At 37.0% G+C, this 20201-nt stretch overlaps 2 protein-coding genes across 4 annotated transcripts in view; both read right to left on the bottom strand.

Moving 5' to 3' along the window:
• LOC121244026 (symplekin-like) overlaps nucleotides 1-7412 on the bottom strand; it is a 15452-nt gene extending 8040 nt beyond the window's left edge. The window contains exons 1-8 of the mRNA XM_041142071.1: nucleotides 6828-7412; nucleotides 5779-5847; nucleotides 4454-4567; nucleotides 4096-4341; nucleotides 3252-3299; nucleotides 2696-2839; nucleotides 2256-2420; nucleotides 2097-2159 (exon numbers count right to left, since the gene is read on the bottom strand). Coding sequence (XP_040998005.1) covers nucleotides 2097-2159; nucleotides 2256-2420; nucleotides 2696-2839; nucleotides 3252-3299; nucleotides 4096-4341; nucleotides 4454-4567; nucleotides 5779-5847; nucleotides 6828-7274 — 1296 coding nt within the window. The 5' untranslated portion in view covers nucleotides 7275-7412. The remainder of the gene's footprint in view (nucleotides 1-2096; nucleotides 2160-2255; nucleotides 2421-2695; nucleotides 2840-3251; nucleotides 3300-4095; nucleotides 4342-4453; nucleotides 4568-5778; nucleotides 5848-6827) is intronic.
• On the bottom strand, nucleotides 7304-20201 carry LOC121244027. Of its 3 annotated transcripts, none has more exons than XM_041142072.1 (9): nucleotides 19743-20201; nucleotides 19449-19608; nucleotides 19249-19341; nucleotides 17996-18098; nucleotides 17682-17847; nucleotides 8943-9117; nucleotides 8227-8355; nucleotides 7571-8140; nucleotides 7304-7444 (listed from the first exon to the last, which is right to left on the bottom strand). In XM_041142072.1, exons 1-9 carry the CDS (start codon nucleotides 19943-19945, stop codon nucleotides 7331-7333), a joined length of 1713 nt encoding a protein of 570 aa, XP_040998006.1. In that variant the 5' UTR covers nucleotides 19946-20201; the 3' UTR covers nucleotides 7304-7330. The 3 variants fall into 3 exon arrangements, with proteins under 3 accessions (XP_040998006.1, XP_040998007.1, XP_040998008.1); XM_041142073.1 differs by having other exon boundaries at nucleotides 17682-17844; nucleotides 19743-20200; XM_041142074.1 differs by lacking the exons at nucleotides 7304-7444; nucleotides 7571-8140; nucleotides 8227-8355; nucleotides 8943-9117 and adding an exon at nucleotides 15022-15393 and having other exon boundaries at nucleotides 17682-17844; nucleotides 19743-20194.

Genomic DNA, 20201 nt, shown 5'->3' with positions numbered 1-20201 from the left:
AAGCTCCGGCTCTCCCGCCTTGAGTCTACTTTTTTTTATAAGTAAAAGATATTTGTATTAATATGAATAGGCATATCCCAAGTACATAGGAGATATACAAGAGATTACAACTAGCTAGGAGGAAGAGATAGAAACAAGAAAATCATGAAAATTTAAGCCATCACAATCTACAACACTCGCCCATATGAACAAAGTTTTAACAAAGACTCTAATCTCCTCCAATGGTCGCTCCTTATCTTCAAAAGTCCGATCATTCCGTTCCTTCCATTGGCACCAAAGAATACATATAGGAATCATCATCCATGCTGCTAAATTTGTGGAATCCCATCCAAATTCTTCCAACTGGCCAGGAGCCCAACCAATGTATCAGGCATAACCTAGGCTAACTCCAATCTTCTAAAAACATCATCCCATAGTGATCTAACGGCTCATAATGCAGTAGAAGATGATCCACAGTCTCACCATTCTTTCTGCACATACAACACCAGTCCACAACAATCACCTGACATTTCCGTAGATTATCCGAAGTCAAGATCTTGCCCAGTGAACCTGTCCAAGTGAAAAATTTCGCCTTAAAGGGTGCAAATATTTCTCCATAGAAAGCTATTATGTTGTGGATTGGCGAGGGTCTTATAAAAGGAGCAAGCAGAAAAAGCACATTTTCTAGCAGGTGTCCACCACAACTTATCGGTGCCCTGATTTCTCAATCTCGTGGCATACAAGGTTCTGCAAAAATCAGCAAAATTGTCAACTTCCCAATCATGAGCCGCCCTCATAAAATTCACATTCCATTGGGTTGAGCCACTGGACATCTCCATGAGATCAGTAACTGATGCTTCATGTTCACATGCAATCCTGAAAACTGTAGGAAATGTGTCCTTAAGAGCTCGATCTCCACACCATAGATCATGCCATAATTTTATTCTAGATCCATCACCCATCACAATTCTAGTGTGTCGAGCAAATACCCCCCACCCTCCTCGTATGTGCTTCCAAGCTCCCACTCCACACACCCCTTGTACCTCCCTAGTACTCCAACCCCCCCCCCCCCCCGGGCGCATACACCCATACTTATCTTGTTTTTCCATGTTATATCGCAAGCGCCCGGTTGAATGCACTCAAGTTTCTAATTCCCAACCCACCAGTAGAAATTGGAGAGCAAACCTTATTCCATTTGACCAGGTGAAACTTAAACTCATCCCCTAACCCACTCCAAAGGAAATCACGCTAGGGTTTCTCTATTGAGTCTACTATTCAAACATTCATTGGCAATAAGCACCGAGATGAGGATTTGCCTACCTTTGACAAAGGCATTTTGAGGCTTCGATATTAAACTACACAAGGGCAGTGCCAATAGCACCCAATATTTACAAAAACAAAAGGATGGACTCCATATTCTCTTTGGGAAGCCACAATAACATCGAAGTCTGGCAAATGGTTCCTTTGCGCCTAATATGGTGGATTTGGCAAGAGCGTAATGCTATAACCTTTGAGGATGGTGAGAGGATAGTGTTTGAGTTGAAAGTCAGTATGCTCAAATCTCTTCATACTGGGATGGTTGCCCACAACAATCTCTTTGGAGTTGGTTACTTGAAGAGCCAATCAGACCAACATGATTGGAAGTGTAGCCCAAAATGACTAGTCGGCAGCTCTTTACAATTGGCTACTTTTACTAGGTCATAATTTGAACCAACTTAAATTGCACCCTAAATATCTTCAAGATAGTTTTTCTTTTGATTATTTTTTGATTGGCACCGGATGTCCAAAAACAAAGTCCCAACTAATCCCAGGGTGCAAAGGCCCTCAACAAGGAGTTTTCCACAAGTGCACCTCACGTAATTCAAGCGGAATCTCTCTTTTTTCCCTATTTCCGTCTCTTGATTTCCTCTCAAAATTTCTGAGATGGTGGAGGCTTTTACTGCAGAACTTTCCATGCATAAGATGTGAGATTGCAACACATAATGGAGCCATGTCAGCTTTCATGCATTAGACAGGTGGCTAATACAGAATGGCCTACTATAATTACAAAGAGCTTGCTTAACCTAATCTGTCAACTACTAGATGATGAAACACACTGCAACCAACAAAAAAAATACCTGCTTGACAGCTTTCGGGGCTTGGCAGTAATTATTAAATACAAGTTGCAGAAGACTTGGTTTCTGCATGGAAGGAAAATCCTTAAAAGCATTACCAAGAGATCAAGGGTACAAAGCTATTATCTGCCATCACCAGTGGTAAAGCAAACAGAGGCAAACCTTTGTACATAAAGCAAAAAACAAAGAAATGAGTCTTTGAGCTTCAGACAATGACATAGTTGAAGTGTTGGGCAGTAATGATTGCATGCCCCTTGAGAAGTTATTGTCAGAAGGCCCAGGCTCTGAAACCTGAGAACCACTTGTAGATGTTTCTTGGCTTTCAACCTGAAAAGAAATCCACACGATAAAAAAAAAATCAGTAAGTAAACAAAATGATTTGGGATGAAGGTCAAATTGCTTTGCAGTGATCAAACCAGCTCTTGTTAAAATTATATTAACTCACACTCCACTCATCAGAGCCCAAGTGCTTTACAGGATTGATAATGAAAATGTTCACATCAATAAACCCTTCAGAGTTTCAACATACTGCATATGAGGTATAAAAAAAAGTAGAAAAGGAAATATGAAGGAAAAGTAATTTAAATAACAATGACCGATACCTCTCCTTTGACTCTTTGCTCAGTTCCAGACTCTGAAAGCTCTATATCTGAAATATGCTGATCTACAGCAGCCAACAACATATTTTTTGCAAATTGCTCAATACTTTCTGATATGTAGCTTAGCTGATAAAGCTTGTTCGCCACCTGTCCAGATTTAATTATAAAAACAGATGCATTTTTTAGCATGAAAAATTATACAAATACAACTACTTCACAACTTTTTTTTTTTTTATCGGTACTTCACAACTTTTACACAACTCCTTCATAAATTATATATTTTTTTTTAATTCAAACACATCAAAGTCAAATAAACTAAAAGGAATTTAAAGAATTTTTTTTAATCAGTAAAAACAGCATTTGGGTAAAATTTAAAAGAAAATTAATATTACATAGCTAGTTGTGCAAAGGATGCGGAATGGTAGACTTGGTAGTGTCTATATCATTTTTGTTTTAGCATATAGAACACGCCAGATTGGACTTTGTACATCCCCCCAATGAAGATATACGTTTTCATTTCAACAGAATCAAGGAGGTTATAAGGTGCAAGTTAAAATACCAGCCGGATTGCTCTGGCTCGGATCTCATCTTGAGAATGAACAGCACACTGCCATTAAAAGATAATATCAGTAGAAATACAATAAATTATCAATCAATATACATATAAATACTTTTTTATAGGTAATCGAGAAGTTTTATTCATAAGAGAAGGCAAAGCCCAAGTACACAAGAAGAAAATGAAACATCAAATATACATATAAACACACATGAATATATACATATGCACATCCTAAAGACACACACACACACCAGCAACTGGACTTCAATAATCATTACATTGACCCCCAACCTCGATGGAAGCAGAAACCAATCCATGCCTTTCATATAAACCCTCTGAAGACCTCACCAGCAGGCAAAGAACAGTTCTCCGAACAATAGATTTAGATTAATGCTTTACTGATGCTCGAAAGTAAATTCACAATATCCAAGAGTTTAAGCTGTACATAGAATCTTAGATCGTTTGCCTCAATGAAGATCTCTTTATATGAATTAAAAATTAGTTCAATATGATGTACAAGGCATGATAAGTCATCATCTCTAAGGCAAAAATACAGCATTTAAGAACACTAATTACTTCACAATATCATAGAACCTCTACAAAAACAGTTAGATCCACTGGATAGTGTTACATCATCCCAAAAACTGCTTTTGAAACTCAATAATTTCTTCTCTATATTAAAATTGAAAAAAAAAATAGTCTTTTCCTCAAAAGTCTCAGCATCCAAATAATGTCCTATATGTCAGATATGAGCACTCCGAACTGCAGACAAACATCATACACAATAAACTAAAGTAAAAGATAACGGCCACAGAAATGCAATTAGATTCATATGCCAAGTCACCTTCAAAACTATATCCAGGCAGGAATGCCGATTAACCGGTCGCCCCAAAATCAAAATCCAGACAGCACCAAGGCCCTGAGTAACACGCTCACTATCACGTACATCTTTCCCGAGATGATCAGTGACATCAGCATAGCAGAGATCATCTAGTAGTTTCAAGGCAGAGCCAGGCAAAAGTGGGACTTCACCAAAAAGTCTACTAAAGGACTTGTCTGAAGCTGGAAAAGAGTCCAGCAAAGATTTGGCCTACATTGCAAGAGAGTAAATACATCTCATTTTCACACACACGTTGAAAGAACAGGAGGATATTGAGAAAAAAGTGATGAAATAAGGTTGAACTAACTCAAAAGGTGCCTACCACAGCCAAGAGCAGCTTTTCATACACAACAGCAGCGACTGAAGAGGTTTCCGCAGAATCCAAGATCATGAGGGTATGCAGATGGTACAACACGTGCAAAACAAGCTCATGCCCCTGGAAACCATTTTCTACTATTAAATCTAATTAAGAAATTAACCACTCAGACAAATATAACGCTCAATGCATTAAAAATCTCTTCCGGATTTCCACTCAACCATTAAATTGACACTAAAGGAGCCTTGAATAGACAATCAAACTTGAAAAGATACAGTCTGCATAGATTTTAGTCGAGCAAACAAATATTTATCTATTTCCACACTTTCATGAAATTGATTTAAGGACTTGTAAGGCACCTTCCTAGTGTTGCATGGTTATCTATTTCCCCACTTTCATGAAATCGATTCACACGATTCCTTCTAAAAATACAGTCCACAAAATCACCTGGTGAAGATCAAACAAAAACTTACAAAATTTTAAGTCCTCTAAACAAAGGGAACGCATGGCACACAAGACAATTAAAAAAGTCCCCTCAGCCATTACAATCCTATATTCCAAAAATATTCTAAAAAAAGAAGGGAAACTGTCTAAGGCTGTTAAATGCAGAACTTGACAAAAGCTAAAGCATCGCAATTAGTATTCTGACTTGTTAGAAGTTCCAGAATAATAATTAAAAAGCATCTGCATGATCTTTTAAGATATTTTTCAGGTACAATCCACCACTGAAACAAATGCCAAAACATGCCCAGCTTAAAACATGAAGGGTCTCCAGAAAGCAGTTGTAAAACTCAGATCGGTCCCTGGGATGACTTCTTTTTTATCAGTAGATCAGTCCTGGGATGAGTAACAGAAACTATATGCAAAACTGACTTTAAGGTATAATCCATCAATCAAAATGAATGCCTGGTTGTGGAACTCAAAGGGGTTAAGACAAAAGCATAAGGGACGTTCAGCTTGAAGAGCAGTGCCGTAATGTTTGATGCAATGCATTGACTAAGCATGACAATAGCAGCTTCAAGGAGTTGGTATAGTAAGGCATCACTCTTCTCCTGGTAATCCTTCAATCCAAGATTTGAGCCTTCATTTTCTGTTCTCAAGTTCATTGGTCTTTATCATTCTTCCCTTCTCTTTTTTCCCAAATACATCTTCATTGAAGTATGCTAATAAACTTAGATGGTTAAACAAAATTCATTGCATGGATAACATATTTCTGTCCCACAAACAGCTACAATCATGCTAAACAACAATTACTGATGGACAACCTTCGGGACAGTCATCCAGACAAAAACGAACAAAAAGATAACCTACAAGTTTAAAACTTAAGATACCTTCTGGCGTTGGTACTCAATGACAACATGTTCTTTCAGCATCATAACAACGTCATCATCAGTGCCAATCTGTGAAGAAAAAATAATTATCGGCAAGTAACGTAAATACAATTAGATGTAGACATCATATGAAACATCAGGTGGAAGTAGAGCATTATAGAGGAAAAAGACAGGTTCAAAAACCCATGTCCAGAACCAGTTTTATCTTGATAGTACTTATAATCCACACCCACAAATTTTACAAGCTCACTAAGCTAGTTGCATCTACTGGCATTTTCACCTTGATTAAAATTTGGCATCCTGGAGTTGAATGTTGCTGTAGCTTAAGTTTCAATTCAATAATTCCAATTCTTACTCAACATATGAAAAGGTTGTTTACAACTTAATGGATCCTTTTACAACTTAATTTTGAGAAGGTTCTATGTATGTGCAGTCAGATGACCGAGAGAAGTGAATAAAAATATGCCAAAGACAATGCATGTATGCCACTGCTTGTTTTTGTGCTAACAGAAATCGCTCGACTTATGCCAGAGACTGTGGTGAAATCTTTGGAGTGCTGGACTTCTATTCCAGCCAGGCAACAGATCAAAGCGGTGTGGAAGATGATCCCTACCTATATTATGTGGTGCTTGTGGCAGGAATGCAACGAACGGACGTTTGAAGACAATGAGAGAACACTGGAGGAGCTTAAAGTTTTCTTTTTTAGAACTCTTTGTACTTGGGCCATTATTGTGGACTTTAATGGCATGGACCTTCATGATTTCCTTGTTGCTAATGCGCCTACTTAGATAGGGCCTAAGATTCTTGTAATTGGCATTTATGTCCATTCTTTGATTAATAATACTTGTTTACTTATAAAAAAAAAAAAAAAAAAGAATCGCCCAACTTATGACATGAGAAAATATTTTTTTGGGTGCACTTGGCTACTGATGATGAGCAAAGCTTTGGCATCAACTACTCAAGAGAGTAATCTTACTGTCTACTTGATTTTACAAATTTGGGACACAAAAGTTACCTCTTTACATAAGAACAATCAGAATATAACCTACCTGAGCAACCAATCGAGCAAGTAACGCCATACGCGTCTGGCTGCACTCAGTCCCACATGGCTGCTCATATGATTCAATTATTTGTTCAACTGCCAATTTTCTCACACGTCTTTCCTGTTCTTCGGTCAGTTCCACATATGATGGGAGCAGAGGTAAATCCTGACAGGTGTCTTCAGATGCAGATGCGTTTGAAACAGTAGGAGAATGCTGATCGGATTCTAGAAAAGACAATGTATCAACCCCATTTGTCACTACAACATCCGACAACTTCATTTCAATTGAGTCCTCATCAACTTTGTTAACTGGAGAAGGTGTTGGATCTGAAGAGGGATTAACCTCTGGGATTAGGTCAATTTCCTCGGTTTTATCAAGAGGAGGAGTTAGTTGACTAGCACCAGAAACCAATGGACTTTCCAAAATCTTATCTTCACTTTTGATCATGGACATGAGATGTGTAGAAGGGCTTTCAAGACTGGTAGTAACAGAAAGTGAAATGGGTTTACTCAAAGAAATACTAATGTCAAACTCAGATTGCACAGCTCCAATGTCCTCTGCAATTGGATTGGAAGGGACCCAACAGGGACAACTACACGTCTTGGATCCAGCCGACGAGGATCCTGGAAAAGCCACTAGGAATTCATTTAAAGGTTTCTAAAAATTATAACATGTGAAGAACTAAAACACATTCAATAGCTGCAAGAGACACACAACATTAATAGCAACTAAAAGCCCGTGAAGTTTACCCTTCGCAGATCACGTTTTGAATCAGCAGAGAGATTATTGGCCAGAGGTGTATCAGAAAATGAAGAACTAGTTGCAGTAGCTGAAGAAAGAGGTGCTCGTGCACTGACATCTGGAGGATCTTCAGAATTTGTAGGAGCAGTATTTAGAGAGCCCAATTGTTGAGTTACTGGCAAGTTCCCAAGCCTTGTTAAAGGTGGAGGTGTCTTAGGCAAGTGCTTCATATTTGTTATGACAATATCAGCCAGCAGATCAGGATGTACTTTTGAAATAAGGATTTCAAGTGATTCAGCACCTCTTTCGCCTTCCGCAAGCAAAGCACCAATCATGGCAATCATCTGTTCCACAGGGCTCAGTTGGCGATGCAATACGGGAGATAGTCCATTAACAGTAACCGAATCATGCACAGAATCAATTACTTGAACTGGCAAAGCCGACTGGATGTCAGGACCATACCGGAACCGCTTGGAAGCCACCTCATGACCATTAGCTGGCTCTTCATTATCCAGAGGAAACGACCTTTTCGTCGACAGATCACCTGATATGGGCAACTGGCTTGATAATTGATCATCCTAAGCAGAAATTTAAAAACCAATGAGTGGATTTCAAAAAAAAAAAGAAATTGCTAAAATGTAAAACATGGTAATTCTGTAACTACCTTGCCCAGTCGAGCATCTCGTGAAGCACGCTCAGTGTTTTTCATTATTTTATCAACTTGCCGGATAACCTGATCAGCAGCATCCCCAGCATTCATAGCTCGGAGAGCCCCAAGCAATCTATCTCTTGACTGAAAATACAACAGAAGACCCAACTTGTCAGGCAAGAGATAGGTGAACGAACAGCAAGTTTTTGGGGCTTTCGTATTTATTTTTTGATAAGTTTTTTTTGGGGCTTTTGTATATTTATCATATAAGATATAATGGGTCTCTCAATTTGTTTCCTTTACTAGCATGCCATGTCTACAATGAGCCTATAAACATAACCCAGTGTCTTTGTTTTTGCCATTTTGGAGCTTTTTGCCAGCACAATGATCCAATCACTAAATAGAAGTCCAGACACACAAAAACAGTAGCAAAATTCTGTAGTCAATTTTCTTTGTGCAATAATCTGCTCAACTGACAGCATGTTGATAGAAAATGCTCTACTGATAGAAACACAATGGAAAACAAAGAATTTTTGTATCAGTATTTGATACACTGTAAGTGTTGCAGTAGCAAATAAAGCAATGAACGGGACATTCACATTTGAAGATCACATTATTGCTTCATGCAGCTCATTTATAGTTCAACTGCTGAAGGTGAATAGGAAGAGAAAATCTATTATGCTCAGGGAACAAGAAGAAAATAATGAAAAGAAAAGGCAAAATTGCTTTACCTCTATGATGGTTGGATGAGTACACCTTAGGAATCCCAAAAAAGCAGTTCTTAAGGAATACTGGATACTGGCAGCATGACATCCTTTGACCGACTCAAGGTTTAGATCAAAATCAAGAAGAGCAGAAAGAACAGAACTATAGTGGAGTGGCCTCTTCCTAGCTATGGCTGCAAGACTGAGGAAAAAACAGAGTTTTAGATTTATAGAATAATAATAATAATAACTGAAAAACATCCAAACTAATTCTTCAAAATTTGGACACCAGATTATCTGGCAAACTCTGGGAATATGTGTTGTCACAACAGCCAAAAGTTTGAGGGTTTACAACGCCTTCAAGAATACATCTGAGAGTACATTCAACCATGTATACTAATGAGCAGCGCAACATGGATAGGAGTATCCAACGAGGCAACCACAAGACAAGATGAACAGCCACATGAGCTGCAGTATAAAGCATAGTATCCAATACAGGAAACTATGAAATTAAGAGTTCCCTAAACAGAACACCCAATACTGTTTATTCTTATTTTTTCAGAAATCCCAACTACTATAATAGCCATTGATGCTTTTCGCAATTAGATGCCTGAAAACCATGAAAAGGTATCAATGGGAAAACCATCTACGCGAAAAGAGATAATGCACTGATGTCCATGAGTGGGAGAGTGAAATGCAGAGAGAAAAAAAGATGGGGAGATTCAAAATGGCTTGTTGAACCTTGAAGAAACACAATAGTTTTCAAAACACAAAATTGCAAGAAAGCTATACACAATAGCAGAAAAGATGCAACTGAATGGATGTGATATACATCAAAAGGGAAAACTCTCGACAGAAACAAGGCTGTTCTAGTGACATCCAAAAGTTGGCATAATCAAGTTCTACTAGATTAAAGCCTAGTTTGCGTACTAAGGCATTCTCATAATACCTCACTACTATTCATTATTTTATTATTACTTTTCACCTACTTTTTACTACTATTCAATATTCTATCATTATTTTTTCACTACTATTCACAGAATACCTGAGAATACCCCACTACCCAAATGCAACCTAAGGCTTGGTAGTGAACTAGAAACCAAGAAACAAGAGAAGCACCTGCAGTGCACCTTTTTGCCTTTTACACTTCCAATCAGGAGTCATACACTCCAAACCACCAATCAAAAAACATTTGTGCATTCCAAACCAACTATCTTACTCTTTCTTTATCCAACACATTTTTTATCAGTAAATCGGAATTTTATTAAAAATAGGCGAAGCCGAGTACACGGGACATATACTATCCAACTTACAAGCATAAAAGAACATACACAGACAAAACAACCATGGAGACCCAAGAAAATTTATTTTATTGATTGATTATCTGGCTATTTTGCTAGTTAGTGATGAATTTTCCCTGTACAGCCAAGGAGTATACGTGTATACTCGTCAAATGTCTATAAACTGTTATATTTTGTTTATCTTGTTCTCTTCTTGATTATCTTTGTTATAAACCAAAGGGTCAAGTCTCATGACATGAGGCTCATCTGTCACCTTGCATGAGTGAAATGCCTTAATCTAAAATCATACTGGCAATACACATAAAAAATGGGTCAAAACAATTGTGAATCAGATTCCCAAACCAAAACAGACGAGAACTAAATAGAAGAAAAGAAAGAAGGGTTTACCAATCCAAAAAAGAAAAGAACGAAGGGTGGTTAAAGTGAAAGTTACAATAGGACTTTAAACAGGGTGCAAATGAAAACAAAAAATTCCAAGCAGACCAAAACAAACGATTATTTCAATGGACAAGGACACTTCGTAACTTCATGAACAAAGATGAACCAAAAGAGTGACAACCCCACCACACAATCCTGAACAGCCAAATTTTTGGTTCATGACCAATCATAAGGAATAAAATCATGGTACTGTAGATAAATTCCATCACAAAATTTGCCATCCCATCCACCATCCTAAAACCAGACTACCCACCTCAACCATGGTCTCAAATCGAGATTTGAGTTAAGTTATGTAAATGACCATTCATGATGCTTATTTGAAGTTCAAAATGCATTATAAAAAACAGGAAAGCATCTAAGTAGCAAGTATCCCTGTAAAACACAATAAGAAAACAATATGAAATTAAAGCAATACATTGCAAATACAGACCACTTATTTCATTCTTACTTTTGGGGAAAAAATTAAGAGTCATATTGACTCTAAACACAAAGATTCATCAATACTTACAACATAAGGGAACAACACAAAAGGTAAGGATTACTTCTAAAAAGCTTGAAATGATCGTCATGTTTATTACATAAAAAATTGCTGTTCTAACAACAAAATGAGTTTATTAGGGCCATCATCATTATTGCAATAACTCCCACCGCTACCACTTGTCACTATAACTGACACTACCATAGCTGCCGCCACCACCAAAAGATGGTAACTTTCCATTCCCAGCACCACCCATTTTCCAACAAAACTTCAAATTCAATACCAAAAACTCAAAGTTCCATGATGCAGCCATTCCAAACATTCTACGCTAAAAGAAAGTATTGGAACCAAACAAAACCAAAAACAAAAAATAAACATTGAACAGTGTACTGCAACCATATTACATTCAGAATGTCCTCTTTTCTATAAATTTTAAAAATATAATAATAATCAAATAAGTCTCCGTTCACAAACGAGACTATCTCCCAGCAAGGTTCCATTACCCCATGCAACATAGTCACCATTATATAAATGAGAAATGCTATTCGTTAAGTCTTTTAATCATCATCCTTGATATAGCATCAAATGATTGAAAAATTATTGATTTGAGGCCACATCAGGGAATCATGAAATGATGATGGTTAGAAAGTATATTGATCCTCCCGCCCGTGGGTAGCCCAAGTGGTAAGGGCGAACTTGTGTGCATGAACCCCATGTCACAAGTTTGATTCCCCTTGGGATCAAATTGCGATTTAAGTGAGAGGCCATGGTAGTGGGTTGTTGTGCTAGTCTCCCCGGGGTTTACCTTCCAAGGGCGAGTCCTAAGGGCTATGCTGTGGGGTGGTTCCCCCGTTATAAAAATAAAAAATAAAAATAAAAAAAATAATAATAATAAATATCATTTCTACATAAACATACAAGATGTAAAAGGACACCTAAGAGGCAAGTTACAAGTACATTTCCAGTCCTAGCATATCATTTCAATTGAGAATTCTAATGACCAATCTATGTTTTTTTTTTTATAACTGAGGGTGTCCGGGCCAGCTTGCGCGCACCTCTACTAATCCCACGGGACCCTGAAGTTAACAACCAGGTAAACCTCCAGCGGCCCTAAAGGGATTCAAACTGGTGACCATTGGGGAGCAAACCCAAGGCCGGACTAGCTGAGCTACCTAGTTCAATGACCAATCTATGTTCAAAGAAAAAATTAACAATATTAACTCCAACCAAAAAAGGCAACACCAAAAAGAGTACTAGCAGTCACTTTCACACTCACCACAGCTTTATCGTACTTCTAATAATCTACCACACCAAAAAAAAAACAAAACAAAACACTTTCATAACATCATAATTGCACACATAGTGTAATGTCCATAATACTTTGTAAGTTATATCCACAAAAGTGTAAGCAAATAGTGCATGCATAGAAACATCTAATGAATACCTAAGTAGCACAAAATCTTATAACTTCTATATATTGTTATCTAGCAAAATGGAGTAAGAGTAAGACAATAATACCAAAATTTTTTTTAAAAAAAAAAAAAGACTAACATTAATGGGAAATATTACAAGTCTCAAATCTCAATCACATTTATTATCATTTTAAACATCCACATAAAAAGGGCATTGATATTGCTAATTAAGCAACTTTTATTTATTCAACATTTACAAGAACTTGAAATTTTTATGTTTGAAATGTTCTCATAGTCCTCAGTTGTTTATGATTTCTTTCGTTAGTGATAACAATACATCCCACCATTCCAAAATCACAACTTCGATCTTGAGAGCACAATCATTACTAAAATAATGTGGATATTCCCGGCTTGATCATCTCCATTGTATGTTAAATTGATCAAGCACAAGCTCATGTATCCCACAAAACAAATATATTTATATTTCCATCCATATAAACTAAATAAAAAAATCAATAGGTACATAACATCAAATTACACGAAATATACCACAAGCCATTTCATCTCACAAATTGTAGTGCATGATCGAAAAACAAGCTTCCAAGTGCAAAATCTGTGTAACAGATTCTCTTGCTATTTTTCAGTTTCTATCTTTTTTTTTTTTTTTTTTTTTTTGATAAGTAATAATTTATTCAAGAAATAGGCATAAGCCCAAGTACACAGGACGTATACAAAGGAAACACCTACAACTTCCACAAACGAAAAGAAACTACACACCAGAAAACTAAAACAAGTGCAGAAAATTATCCTCCATTACAAACACTTTAACCCAAGAACTCAAAGTACTCAAGAAAAAATCCCTAAGATCTCCCAATAAGCGTTCTTTATCTTCAAAGCATCTCCCATTTCTTTCAATCCAAATGCACCACATAAGGCAAAGAGGTATCATCTTCCAAACTCTCACCGCCTTCTTACAGCCCTTCAAACCCTTCCAATAAATCCACCACTTCTCTAGGCATTACCCAATGTAAACCTGTCCAACTCAAAACCTCAGTCCACAAGAATCTTGTCACTTCGCAGTGAAGAAAAAGATGATTTACAGATTCCCCTGCCCTTCTACACATGACACACCAATCCGCTATAAACAGACCTCTCCTTCTAAGATTATCAGTAGTCAATACTTTACCCAAAGAAGCCACCCAACAGAAAAAAGTAACCTTACTGGGAACTTTCACTTTCCATATACTTTTCCAAGGAAAAACACAACTACTATGACTTGACAAAAATCTGTAATAAGATGAGACTGAAAACTTAGCATTTCCAGCAGGGATCCACACCATGCTATCCTCTCTTTCAAGCACCAACTTTGGACTGTAGAGTTTAATCAGCAGAGCCTTAACTTCATCCACCTCCGAATCATTGACATCCCTTTTAAAAATGATATTCCATTCAACCTGGTTATTATTACTGCAGTAAGAATCATAAATAGATGCATTCTGATCCCTGGCAATTCTGAAAATTGAAGGAAAAACCAGCTTAAGAGCAGCATCCCCACACCACAAATCATGCCAAAAGAGAATCCTCTTACCATCTCCCACCTTCAATCTGAAATTATTGGAGAAGGAATCCCAACCTTTTCTAATAAGTTTCCACAAACTAACCCCATAAGCACCACTGGCAGCTTTAGAACACCACCCTCCCCACAAACTTCCATATTTCACTTCTATCACATTTTTCCACAGGGCTTTACTCTCCAAATGATATCTCCAAAGCCATTTTCCAAATAAAGCTCTATCTCTTTTATATGACAAAATATCAGTTGCTTCCATTCTATTAAAAGATTTATTGATGTGAAACAAAACTCGGGATCAAAATACTTTACAAAGACCAAGTCCAGATTGATAATGAGATACCATTGAGAAATGGCAACGATATGAAAAGAGAACTGTACAATTTTAGTTTTTTCCTTTAATCCAGGATAAGTGATGATTTTGGCAGATAACAAGATTGATTGCCTTCACACAATTTTGCAGGCATTGACTGATTGCATAAACAAGTCATATTGTTACTTAAATGAATTCCATTCTGCAGTCATCAACTGCAAATATATGGCTAAAACACCTGTGCTAGTTAAAACTGTTTCAAAGATAATAATAGGCTTCACACCAAGGCCAAGTTTATGGCCTACATGATGCAATCTAATTCAATCACCTATCTGGCAAGAAATGGAACAGGAGACAATAACTCATTTTATTTTATTGGTAAGTTATGCACACATTAAGTGGCTCTTGAAAGTAAACCCTCAATCTCCCCCTTATTAGAGCCAGAGCTCATCGCTAAAACAGGTGTAAGGTCATTACGGCTGATTGTTTAAAAAATGCATGTGTACTTCATATAATGAATCAAGTGTTGTGATGAAATAAAACGTGAGATGGAAATGTTGGCAAACATAACAGAGTAGAGATAAAATAGCAGGGTAATCCTCAGTTAAAAAGAAATTTGATTATTAGAGGTATTAAATAATGTGCATCAACTGTAAAGATAATACATTTTCACATAGCTTGCACATCATCCGCTGTACGCAAATACAGCATAAAAACTCAAACAAAGTTAAAATAAATGGTCTTTCTAACAGTTTACAAAGCATAAACTGCGTCGCTTGACCACCATGTTTCCCTCAGCACACGAGATGAACATTTTAATCCATCAGTTATCCGTTCCTATCACTTCCCGGTGCTCCACTGTACCCAAACAATGTGCAGTTTACATTGTCTAGACCTGTTCCCATGACCAACCAATGCAGCAGTATCCAATGCCATTAACTCCTCATAAGAGAACTGGTCAGCACGCTGCAATAATATCACAAACAAGCAGTTGAACTTGTCCTACAACCTGTTTCCAAGCTTTAGTTATCTCTCCATAGTTTCCAAGATAGCAAAAATAGGGCAAAATGATGTCTACAACCATGTTAAAGTTTTAAGTACTTCATTAATCTGAAGGTATTTAATGACATAAGTAATAAAGAAGACATGACATCATTGCGTAAAAAATAATTATTCATGTTGCAAAGTATTAGTCAACTAGAAATATATCCAACCATATTCAGGGTGCAACCATCCCAAAGTTTAAAGAAAATAAAGGGAGAAAACACACAATGAGGCTCCAAATAAGCTTCCGAAAATCGTTGCAAGGAAAAGCAAGGGATATGCAACCATATTCAGGTTGGATTTAAGAAATATCATCATGATAAGCAATTGGCATATATTGCTAGGCAAGGCAATACTATTTTGGCCATAAGCAAGTAAAATTTTATTAATGAATAGATAGTTATTGCTCAAACACCTAATAAGAGAACTTTCTGGGCAAGGCAATACTTCCATTTTAGATGCATATTTAGCATATGCAAGTGTATAGATGCTCTGTGTGCGCCTGTGTGAAGCACTGAAATGTTTTTTTCTAAGTAAATAAAAAGTGCAGTACTGAAATGTAATAATGGTATGTATGCATATATGCATATATGCATATCACCAACAAACCTACCTTTAGGCATACCAACATATGCTTATGCAGTTATTTATAATATTAACACGTGGTTTAATAACTTGCTTTTACCTATCAAAAAAATATTAACACATGGTTACATAAACAGACACATATAACCACAAATGCATGAGAGGCCCAATATCCAGAACAAAGATCTTCATATTGGCATCTCATTAAATGTCTCGTATGATTTTACTACGTTTGGAATTTAATATGTAGAAGAGCCATTTGGAATTTTCAAAACTCTGTGCACTTGCACATGTGACAGTGAGTACAAGTGCCAGAGTACGTCCCAGAGTGTGCGTGCACACGTGTGTGTGTGTGTGTGTGTGTGTGTGTGTGTGTGTGTGAGAGAGAGAGAGAGAGAGAGAGAGAGAGAGAAAGAGAGAGAGACCATATATGCTTCATCATCATGTGACACCCTCATCTTTTTTATTGTTTTATACTCATTCCTCTTCATCATTGTAACTTAAGCTACAAACGAAAACTTTGATGGTAAAAACAGGTGTTTGGACACAGTTTTGCCTCGTTTGTTTACACAAATGGGATGAGATGAGATGAAAGTTGAAAGTTGAATAAAATATTATTAGAATATAATTTTTTAATATTATTTTTGTTTTGAGATTTGAAAAAGTTGAATTGTTTATTGTATTTTGTATGGGAGTTTGGGAAAGTTGTAATGATTTCATTAGATGAGATGAGATGAGATGATTTGTGAAAACAAACGAGGCCATAGTGTCCCTCACTCTAGAATTTATAAGTCTACATGGAATGCTTTTTTTTATCGGTAAACAAGATTTTATTGATCATGAGAATAGGCAAGAGCCCAAGTATACGGGACATATACAAATAAGTCTACATGGAATGCTATACTAATCCCAACAGACTGAGCATCTTCCCCATGGACTATAAGGATCCATTCATCCTAAAAACATGCCACTCAAACAAACGAAGAAGATAGGAATGAGCCATTCACTAATTACCTACACAGGAGCCATTAAGGTACAAGCAAACAAAACTATCAACACAAAACCCAAGAGTTCCACATGCTACCACCAATAGTGAGGATAGCTAACGGTGAAAACAGGAGCTCAATCAAATTAATCCAAAGGAAAAAGTTAGCTATGAAACCTAGGAATTCCAAGGTCCCACAACACGCTAAAGATAACTCATGGTTACCTTCCCCAAAACAAAATAAAGAAATCCATTCATAAGTTGTAGATGGTAGGAAAGATTAACAATTTATATATCAAAATGATCAGAATACTTTAAATTTTATAATCTATTTCTAATATATTGTAAACTGAATTGTTAGTTAAAACATATGGCACCACACAATAGATTTTCTGGGAACAGCGAGTTTAATGTTAATGAAACTTATCCAGTATGCGAGACATCATTTATAACGATGGTTCATTTGAATGGAATCTGCCTTTCACAATCTGCTTAATTGTCAATATCTTTTTCTTTTACAAGACACCATGAAAATAGAGAATTTTTTACGACTCACTAGTCATGAAAAGATGAAAGATTACACAAAAATGCAAAAATCGAAAATGAGTTATACATTTTGATAATGCTACATGAAGCTCACCAGTTAATAACAGTTATCGTCACTGAACCAGGAAGGCTACTGGCTGACAGCAACAAATTTAAGAGAATGCCAAGTGTTCTGTTTGCTTCTGACATAAGCACAACGGGGTCCAAAATAGGGTGACCACCAACCAACCAAGATAGGTTGAAAGCCCGCCTACTTGCTGCTGTTAAGAAACAAGTTAATATCCAAACAAATAATGGCTGAACAAGTCAAAACTCAAATTACTGAAAAAGGCAAACTGGAAAGGAATCACAGGAGAAAGAAAAGTGCAGTAGAATGAACGTTAAACCCTCAAAAATAAAATGCATTACCTTCTGTGACAGGCTTTTCAAAATCATTGGTATCAGATGTAAAGTATAAAACATATGTTTCCAACAATTTCAAAGCCAGCAACTTTCTCCCAACAGAACCAGGCTACAAAATTAAGTTGAAACAACTTTCAGGTTAGCCAAATATTGCAAACAATGTAACAACTACAAAATACACAGTTATTTAAAATATAACAGCCAGTTATTTGGAATAATCAAAATTGAAAGATCTCACCAACCAGTTTCATAAATAATTTGATAACTGTTCTAAAAACCATCAAACTTCAAAGACAACAAAACCAGTCAAAACTTCACATCTCTGGTAAAAGACAACTAAATCTCATAACAGATTGTAATGATCGTATAGAAAGCACATTGTAAGTTCTATTTTTATCGGTAAATAAGATTGTATTGATTGTAGGAATAGGCAAAAGCCCAAGTACACAGGTCATATACAAGAGCAACGCCTAGAAGCGATGTTCAGAAAGCACATTGTAACTCCTACTGAAACAGGAAATTTCTTGAAGTTAATTTGGTAATACTGCTTGTCAGAATGAGTAATTTCAAATATGTACGAAAAGAAGAGACGTTAAAAAATAGACACGTGTTTCTTTTTATAATTAATATGAGAAATTTTATTCCAAGTAAATAGACATAGCCCAAGTACACAGGAAAAAAAATAGACACATGTATGACCCCACTTTCTTTAGTACCCCTACACAAGCGCACACAATTACCCGACAAACAAGTCCAAGGCCACAGTCTCAATAAACAATAGTCCAACTTACCGCACCACTTCATCAAAGTGTGAACTCTCACTGGGGTATATGAACTTCTTTTTACTAAAAAGAAAAGGACAACAAAAAATGGCAGTTCTCTTCACCCACCCACTGCCAACACACTAACAAAAAACGAATCGACAGTGTCAATATGACAGCAAAAAAATACACCCAAAACCTGCCAACGTCTTGAAGAAGCTACAAGTCTCCTCTTTTATAAGCTTTATTCTAACACAGAAAAATTCAAAGCTTTTTAATCTATGGCCTCCCCTCATTCAGAAGATGTCGTTTGTCCAACCTTGTATTGTAGTTTAACTAATTTATAATCGACATAATTACCTTTTTATTGGCAAGTATCGCATCATCAACGTGGCATAACCACGATGAATACAAGTAAACAAAAGAGAAAAGATAATCTTTCAAAGTTATAGGCATTAAGTGGAAGTTTAGAGGAACGAGTCAATGACATTTACACACCTCCAATGCAATGGAAATGACAACATCCTTGAACTTAGTCATCCACATCCAAAGCTCTTCAAGCCACCTCTCAATTTTACCCCGACGGTGATACTATAAATTTTCGGAATGAGCATAAGCAGTTTAATTGTGACAAGAAAGAAAAAGAGAACGGGAGTTCAAGTAGGAAATGTATTCGCGTGAGAGACAGAGAGAGAGACCTGCAGTGCCAATTCTTCGAGAACCCTAGAAAAGAAATTTGTGCCACTAATAATACATTGCCTCGCAACAATAGACTCGCCATCACTCAAAAGCGCCAATAACACCGGCATAAGCACAGAGGAAAGCTCCATCGCTTTCAAACCAATCTCTTCAATCACCCTATCCACCATATACAAAAAGATCAAAACAGAAAGCATAAAATAGAGAGAGAGAGAGAGAAAGAGGGGCATAGAATGGAGGGAAGAGAAAGGGAGCACAAGAAATCGATAGAATCTAGGGTTTTTCGAACTCACTCTATGAGCAATTTGCGGACGAGGCTTTCGGGGGAGGACTGGAGCTCGGCCAAGTAGGGGAAAAGCTCGGTGGCCAAAGAAGGGTCCACGGAAATGAGAATGTCCTTGGCCTGCTTCAGAGAAGACATCTTCACCGCCAGATCCCCGTGGTTGTTGGCGGCGGCGAGAAGGGAGAGCGCCTGGTCTCTGGGAGCTCCAGCCATGGCCGACCAACACGAGAATCAAAGGTGATAATCCAGTAAGGGCTTTTCAATTTTGGTTGAATTAGGGTTTTGAAAGGGGAGATAGAGGATTGAGAGGCGGGGAGAACGAAACACGAGCGGCAACGGTGGGGGTGTGCTTCTGAATTTACGAACGGACTCATACGGGTGCGAGAAAGAAACCTTAATTTATATAATAATATATAAAAATTATCAAATGTCACGTAGATTTTCTCTCTCTTATTCTGGTTCATAAATA

This window comes from Juglans microcarpa x Juglans regia, chromosome 8S, assembly GCF_004785595.1.
Source record: "Juglans microcarpa x Juglans regia isolate MS1-56 chromosome 8S, Jm3101_v1.0, whole genome shotgun sequence".
NCBI classification, from domain to species: domain Eukaryota; kingdom Viridiplantae; phylum Streptophyta; class Magnoliopsida; order Fagales; family Juglandaceae; genus Juglans; species Juglans microcarpa x Juglans regia.
The sequence above is the reverse complement of the archived record's forward strand: the minus strand, read 5'-3'. Positions and strand labels throughout refer to the sequence as shown.